We start from the raw sequence: 8,691 nt of genomic DNA, 5'->3' as shown, positions 1-8,691 counted from the left end.
TATGAATGGCTGCAGTGCAAACTAATACTACTTGCTGCACACATAGACCTCATAATATCAGTTCTAGTGCCAGCGACCCCATAAGCAGAGTTGCACACTCCTGAGAGGTTTCATACTCTTGCCTTGAGTCTTGGTAGTATATCATCTACTGGCAAGGACATTCATGCATCTGTACCGTGTGTTCCAGTGCAAACACCAATCATTTTGAAACAGAGGGCACGACTTACTGCTGCTCAAAGTGCTCATCTTTCAATAACATCGCATACAAGTGGGGTATGATGGAAACATGTGCCTGCACATGCACATGCATAGAAGTAACAACAGGAAGTTTAAAAGAACAAATTGGCTCGGGACAATGTGGTGTCATTGTCAAAATTTAGCATAGTCAAACTCTCTTTTCTTTGTAGGCAGATAGAAACGCTGAGCTCCATAGCCAAAACAACCTTGTATGATTAAAGAAAACAGGAGTATGAAGAACAAATAAACATAAAACAATACGATGATATAATTGTAAAAATTGAGTAGTAGTTTAGTGATCAAAATAGGGTAAACGCAGCTGAAGCTGCATAATAACGTTAAGAGCATGAGTGAGGATATACTTCATACTCCTTTGAAGTACATTTATCAGTAAAATCTAAGCGCCTAAAGAAAGACTTGTCGTCCACACGTTTCTACTCGTGGACCAAATAATGTCGGCACTATCAACGGTCTGGAAATACCTAAAGGGGGGGGGGGTAAATCGGTAATGGTGTGCTGCAAGTCGGCATGGGAAAACTGCTGTAGAACTGGACATCTGCCGATGGTACTATAACTGGCATGGGACATTTAGAGCAATATCTAGAGCTCAAAGATATTTACAAGGCTAGTATAACAGCGTCACTGAAACGATTCTACACCAAACCTTACTAAGATGTAGAAGTGGGATGAGTTCATTCTTTTGGTAGCTCTTGCTCCTTTGTTGTGAACTTTTGAAAAAGCTGCTCAGGATGCCGCAACGCCTTAAACTCCAGATTGTTGCCAGCAGGATCCTTGAAGAACATTGTATACTACACATGAAATCAACACACAGAACATCTTATCGTAATGGTGTAGATACTGACCTACATCTTGCCGGTATCTGTATTTCTCTCTCTCTCTCTCTCTCTCTCTCTCTCTCTCTCTCTCTCTCTCTCTCTCTCTCTCTCTCTCTCTCTCTCTCTCTCTCTCTCTCTCTCTCTCTCTCTCTCTCTCTCTCTCTCTCTCTCTCTCTCTCTCTCTCTCTCTCTCTCTCTCTCTCTCTCTCTCTGTCTCTCTCTCTCTCTCTCTGTCTCTCTCTTTCTCTCCCCCTCTCTCCCACGTGGAAACACTGAAAGAGAAAGTCACTCAATATTGTAAGTTCAACCCAGGGCAAAGTTCGATAGATTTGAAGGATCGATTAAATTGATCTGGATCCAGATTCCACTATGTAAAAAAAGAAGTAAATTATCGTGTTCGTTCCCGAAGGGAACTCACGACGGCCGCTAACACCCTAAGCACAACCTAAAAAGCAGGATTACCTGCTCTCCAGTCAATCCTGGAAACCGGATATGAGGCTCAATGATGAACTGCCAAACAAAACACAGGCGTACAAACACACATACACATACACGCATGCACGTGCACATACACGCACGCACGTGCACACACACACACACGCACACACACACACTCGCACACACACACACAAACCACTTCAATGTGCTGGAGAAAAACGTGCACAATTAGCTCATTACATACATCGCTCAAGACCTCCCTTGCCAATGGTCAGTCACTTGATTCGTTCACAGACTACATTTTTGGTGTGATAATTGTGAACATGTGTTACTCCTTGCTATCAGTCAGACATCTAGTGTGCAGTTATACAGTGTTCGGGAACATGTGATAAGCATTGTATCACATCCACCACCCACTTTGGTACACAAATAGATAGATGAGCAAGGCATTGGTGGGACAGTGGCTTCGTAGTTACACGGCCAGGCACAGCCAGCAGGTGAAGGTGGGAGAGCTTATCAACAACCCCAAGCTAAACATGCCTCCTTTCGAGTCTGGAATCAATGCTTTCTGAGCATGCATCTCCACCCGCACACAACCTAGTTTTTGTGTGGATGGGCAGGTGGGGATTGGGGTGTATATGGTCAGGTGGGGATTGGGGTGTGGATGGGCAGGTAGGGATTGGGGTGTATATGGCCAGGTGGGGATTGGAGTGTATATGGCCAGGTGTGGATTGGGGTGTGGATGGGCAGGTGGGGATTGGGGTGTATATGGTCAGGTGGGGATTGGGGTGTATATGGTCAGGTGGATAGTACTGGTTACACTTTGAGTGGCCGAGGCAAATAGAGAAGATTACGGATGGCTCTTCAAAATTTACAATTATTTTTCGACAACATGAACGAATTTTCTGAACTTTCTATGGTTAAGTATAACTGCTTACTCGTACCTTCACATCATAAGAAACCAGGCGCTCAGAAAATTTCTCAAACTGCTTCCATTCTAGGACAACGCCGAAGTGCGGCACAGGAACCTATGTGCACATGCAAACACACAAGGCCAAAGACAAAGAGTTCAACAACAACAACAACAACAACAACAACAACAACAACAACAACAACAACAACAACAACAACAACAACAACAACAACAACAACAACAACAACAGAGTGACTCTTAGGCTTAGCAGTCTGTCACCCCACCTACATCACCATGCTGAGCATTCCTTGATTTCTACATTTCAAAACACTACTAGTACCATTCATGTACGGGTAGTGGCAAAAGGAAAATGGCGTCCCAGAAGCGCTCATAGTTCATTTGGGTGAATGGGGTTTTCACCGTAAATTCTCCTCGCAGACCATGCTGCTGCTGAGCTTCTCCTAGCATGGGGCTTCGACCATGCTGCTGCTGAGCTTGTCCTAGCATGGGACTAAAGACTAAAGAAATCATACTGTAGATGAGATAGTTTTCTTGGAGACAAACGTGTTATTACACTCGAGACTAGCACCATTTCCAGGCTCCTCGCAACATTTTTCAAATTTTCTTCAAGTCTTTTTGATGCCTTCCCATCGGGTGGAAAATAGCCAGAAAGAAACTGGACAACTGTAAAATGAGCTTCATTTCGAAAGTAAGCACCAGAGATGTAATAGAAACAGCGCAAAGATGAGTAGCCAGAGACAACAGGGTAAAATGTGTACATGTAACTTTGTTACTTCATACACATAGAAGGAAAGACCTAATGTTGCCAGTGTGTAGAAACCTAATGAGTGTGCAATGTATGTCACTGTGTCATGGGTTGTTATCACTGTTCTACTAGCAACCGAATGGACAAAACTAACAAGTTGCTGATGACCCAAGAAACAGGCCAAGTGAAAATGTATTTAGCTTATGCTAAACGTATAGGATACAATGCATTCAAGGGTGACTTACCTCATCTCCGTCAACAGGATTTAGGTGATCCACGTATGGATGAACCTCTACAATATCAACAACAAATATACATGAACATGCAATGAGGCACTGCACAACCTCTCAAGCTGGTCCTTGACCCCGCTTGATCACAACAGATATTGGTGTCGTAGTAACTACCACATTATCAGCAAGATCATGGACACTGAGATGAGGCTGAATGAAGGAAAGTAAGCTCGGCCTAAACAGACGGGTTTCAGGAGTTCACAATTTTTTAAAGTAATTCAAAAAGTTGAAAACCTTACAAGTACAATCTTACTTGAATGATGAGCTACAATCTGATGGCCAAACAAACTAAAGTCAATCCACTTGTTTGATGATCTACCTTCCTACATAGAAAGGCACATAGCACAGAATATAAGAAGAAAAAAGTTTGAAGTACGGTGACATGTGACATGTGACCGTTTTACGGCAATGTTCAGGACAGGTGTGTATGTTTGTGTGTTTGTGTGTGTTCGTATTTGTGTGTGCACGTGCGTGTGTGTATGTGCATGCGCCCGCACGCATTGTACAAGATTACAGGTAACAATGGTCCATACCAGGAGTAACGTTATGCAAATGTGATACCTTTTCAAACGATCAACTGCGTGACGCACTGCATTCATTACATCATGCAACTTCATCTGTGCACTGTGGAGAATCGAAACCACGCTCCCCCAGTGGGTTGAAACTAACTTTCAAGTGGAATTTGAGTTCGGAAACCTACAATTTGGGGCCACGCTTGGACTGAACAAATCAAGCAAAACTGGTGGGCTGGTAGAGAGATCGCGTATTTAATTTTTGAGTGCATGAGTCACAGTCTGACAGCGTAACGACATGATGTACCGGTAGGCTAGTTACGTAATGAAGACAGCACGAAGCGCACTGACCAATGATCACAGTTATAATACTCTTGGTTATGGACTCTAGCTGGTAATGGCTATGCACTCCTGGCCATGGCCACCATATGTAGTGTAATATGCAGTGTTATATGTACATGTACATGCGTGCAGCCTTGTGATGAAGTGATATATATTTGCTGCTTTTCAAGCAAAAGGTTGCAGGTTCGAACCCCGTGCAATCAGTATGTCACACCACCAGCTCATGCAAGGACATGCCATTAGCCCATGTACTAGTGATGTAGTAGAGTAACTGCCGCCTGCTTGGTCACCGGCGTTAAATCAAGAAAACGTAAAAATCAGTGGTCCTGTACTGTCCCTCACCTCACAACCAAGGACTGTGCCATAGAAATGTCGTGCAGCATCCAGATCATTCACTGCACACGTGAACACATACAGTACATGTACAGTCATGTATCCACCAGTTGAGAAAGCAGAAACACAGATGCCTTACCAATTGTTTCGTCAAGCCATGCTGCTTTGTGTGCAGCAGCTCGAGATTTGCCCGTGGTGTCCAGCACGCCTGGATCCATGAGTGGACTTGGACCTGCAGCTCTCCATTCCCATTCACAGTACTACTATCCGTTGTATGGTGCTCCCCCACAGGCAATGGGTGCGGAGCCGGGTCAGTGCTCAACGAACCAGCTAATCGCGTTTTGGGGATTTCAGCCACGGGCCGGCTGTTGCAATAACGACCCTCAATGGTGCATGAGAAAAGTGTCGTTATTCACGAGTTGTCGCTATTTGTGAGTTTGAAAGTAGTTGTGTGTCAGCAAGAGTAGATACTAGTTACCTGGTTATTAGTACTCTTGGTGTCAGTTATCCGCCACCCTTGGGTCCTGACTCTGTTGGATAAATGAATATTCTGTATCACCCTTGGGTCCTGACTCTGTTGGATAAATGAATATTCTGTATCACCCTTGGGTCCTGACTCTATTGGATAAATGAATATTCTGGATCACCCTTGGGTCCTGACTCTGTTGGATAAATGAATATTCTGGATAACTAAAGCTTCATAGCCATCTTGAGTTCACACATCAAAACAACTGAAGTGCATGATTTTACCTGTATCTTGATGCTCTGTTACTAGTACCGCCAGAGCGCCCCGTCTCGCCCCACCTTGATTTTACAGCCATTGGAAGAAAATCGTATGGCAGAGTGCTACTAAGTTTGTACGGTGTGAGAACTTTAGTGTACTAAGGTCACACGTGACATGTTCTTTCTTCTCTTATGTGGAGCTCGCATCCCCTCGAAGGTAAACTGGGTATGGATTGACTGCACAACGTGCATTGTTTGTACAAGATTCGTGTCGTGTGACCTACAGACAGGAAACTACCTCCACAAGACGACCACGAAAGGACGAGATGGTGGGGCGCTCTGGCGGTACTTTACGGTACTAGTATTATCAAGAGTACATAAACCAGAGTGTGCAACTCGGGATGGTTCCTGTGGGAGTGTAATTCGTGCACTACGTCATTTCTGATGGTATGGTAACATTGGTAAGCCACAGGTACGGTGAAAAGTTGCGTAACCAGTCGCGGTGGTGCAGGTCACTGAGTTTGTCCTGATTTCGGTTTTTTGATACGGATAGGCTGGTGGCTTTACTTGTCGTTGGATGTACGCAGCGTACACAGTCACACAAAGCACCGAAATCCTGACACAGGACGTCTAAAATCGAGCAAACTTGGCTGATTTCCGGGCTATGAAACATGAAAATTTGAGCTGTACGCAAGTCACGGCTTGGCTGACCTCATCAGGGTGACGTAGTGCACGAACTGCGCTGTTTCAGATCTGATATGCACAGTTGCACACTCTGGTTTATGTACTCTTGGTATTATCCAAAGACTGCCACAATGCTCATCTATACAGACTGACTTGTATGTAGGGTCACATCAAGGCAATACAGTGTGTGAGCTGTCACTGTGCTGCTGGATAACCGACGTGCCGGATAACTGATCGCCGGATAAGCGACATTGAATTCTATGCAGTCAAATAATCACTAGGTCTGAAGATAGTATTGTTATTCGCAAGTTACTGTAATACCCCAGGATATTATCCACGAGGTTGACTGTACCCCAGAACTGCATTAAACATCCGTGTAAGATAGTGTAAATGCAATTTCAGAGCCTGCTGAATTGTCTAGGTCCAAGAGCACTGCGATACAGCATTCCTCAAGCAAAGCTGGCTCCGAAATTGGCCATTTTGGATTCAAAATGATGTGTGAATTCCTGGCTGGCCTCAATGACACCAACGGAATGCAGCGTACCGCATGCGTGAGTTCAAATCCCAATATCCGCCGAGCAACGCATAACAGCCTACTTGGAACAAGACCATTGACTCTACAGTGATAAAGCGTTCAGTGCGCTCTGCATTAATGTTATGGCCGAGCCCTTTGCAATTCTCTATTAGTGCTACAAGTTGAATGGCTAATAAAACGTGGACTCATCCTCTCGGGTACCGCGCCCGGGACACTGCAGCCCAGTGTACACTGGCATGCGCGGCAGGTGCAACAAATCGCAATCGCAACACTCAGGGGCGTCGGAACCGGTGCAGTAGGTCCGGCCAAAGTCGCACCAATAATTTCATCTTGTGACTTTTGAAGCAATGAAATATGGGCTATTTGGGTCCAATTTTCCTAAAATTTTCACAGGGAGGACCCCGGACCCCCACCTACTCATGCGGCCGCACCAATGTCGAATACCTCCCGACGCCCCCTGACACTGCACCCGAGAACGTGTATCAGCACTTCATTGGCCGTTGCTATTATCAAGAGTACAGTCAACTTCGCTAATAACGACTGCGGATATAACGACAATTCGCGAATAACGACAGAATTTCTATGCCCAGAGCAAAGTCCCATCCCACTGTAATACATTATAATGAGACTTCGGGTATAACGACACTTTGCGAATAAGGACACCTTTTTGATGTTCCGCCGAGTGTCGTTATACGCGAAGTTGACTGTACATAACCCCCCAGAGTGTACAACGCCTGATCCAGCTCTGCATAGGGTCTTGGTCCGAGCGTAATCGGATCTTTGCGTCATAATACCGTACACATCTGAGAGGAACCCGGGGAGTCGCGGGTACTCTCGGATCAAAAACAACGGTGCCCTGCCTTGAGACCGGCCTTGTGCTGGTGTGGAGTGTACGCATGACATCAGAAGATCCGATTACGCTCGACCAAGACCCTATGCAGAGCTGGATCAGGCGTTGCACACTCTGGGGGGTTATGTACTCTTGCTATTATGTGTATAGTACTATCACGTGCACTGTGGGAGCATTCCATGCTACATTGTAAGCATGTGCTTATGATCACAACATGTCACACACCGTAAATTCTTGTTGAGAGCCTGATAGAGCACCATACCAGGACGGAATTGTTTCCAAATGAAAAGCGATGCAGTATTTGGTAATAAAAATAATGATTTGTAATGCTCAACACTGACCTGGAAAGGCATGGTGAAAAGGTAACAGGGTGGATTGGTACCGACATGGCATCACTCTCTGCTGATCGATATTATTTCCAGGAATCTGTGAGGCTCTAGCAACAAGGGGACCACAGCGTATAGATCTCACCCAGCTGCGCACAGCCAGAGGATTGAAAAGTGAACACGACATGACTACAACGTCCTTGTGTGAAGTTTAGAGCAACATGCATTTAGTTTTACTTGTCGTGCTACTTTCAAAATGTGACGAAAAGCAAAAAATTACAGTAGTTAGTTGTGTGCGAGATATCTCAGCCTCATGCTCAGGACATCCCCGGACACTCATCATGCCAGTATGAAATTTCAAACAATAAAATCTATGTGCACAGCCTACTAGTACATGCACACAGACTGTCAGTGTAGTTGTGCAGTAGCAGGGCCATATGCCATGTGGACCGCTCCTGCCGCGGCGCTAGCCATGTAGACCTACCAGCGCAAAAATAAGACTCCCTGCGCACTGGCCGCGGGCCTGGACCTGGTGGCTAGTGCACATAATGCCCAGACATCTAGACAGATCCTGCCGGCAATTCTTTCGGCAAAATATCTAAGAATTGAAAGAGCGGAAATTGCCGGAAAAATCGGAGCAAAATATCGAGATGTTGGGTAAAATCGATGCCTGATACTTGGATTTCCTTGTTTTTTACCCGTTCAGCAGGATACACTGCCCAGGACGAGATTATGTCACCGAAAGATCTATGGGATTCACTGTGGATCGACTTGATTTTGGAAGAACCTATGTTGAGAAACCGACCCTGCGATTTTTATGAAACGTTGTACGGGATTGTACGGGAAGTGGATATAATACACGTTTTCCCGGAGCAAAATGGAGCAAAATATCGAGTTTCTTGTGCC

General features: G+C 45.2%; 1 protein-coding gene across 1 annotated transcript; it reads right to left on the bottom strand.

Moving 5' to 3' along the window:
- Nucleotides 1-227: 227 nt before the first annotated feature.
- On the bottom strand, nucleotides 228-8,105 carry LOC135809055 (uncharacterized). The gene is made up of 7 exons (XM_065322313.1): nucleotides 7,801-8,105; nucleotides 4,677-4,729; nucleotides 3,734-3,803; nucleotides 3,436-3,482; nucleotides 2,456-2,539; nucleotides 1,536-1,583; nucleotides 228-1,046 (listed from the first exon to the last, which is right to left on the bottom strand). Exons 1-7 carry the CDS (start codon nucleotides 7,970-7,972, stop codon nucleotides 930-932), a joined length of 591 nt encoding a protein of 196 aa, XP_065178385.1. The 5' UTR covers nucleotides 7,973-8,105; the 3' UTR covers nucleotides 228-929.
- Nucleotides 8,106-8,691: the final 586 nt, after the last annotated feature.

Source organism: Sycon ciliatum, chromosome 2 (genome assembly GCF_964019385.1).
Source record: "Sycon ciliatum chromosome 2, ocSycCili1.1, whole genome shotgun sequence".
NCBI classification, from domain to species: Eukaryota; Metazoa; Porifera; class Calcarea; order Leucosolenida; family Sycettidae; genus Sycon; species Sycon ciliatum.
The sequence above is the reverse complement of the archived record's forward strand: the minus strand, read 5'-3'. Positions and strand labels throughout refer to the sequence as shown.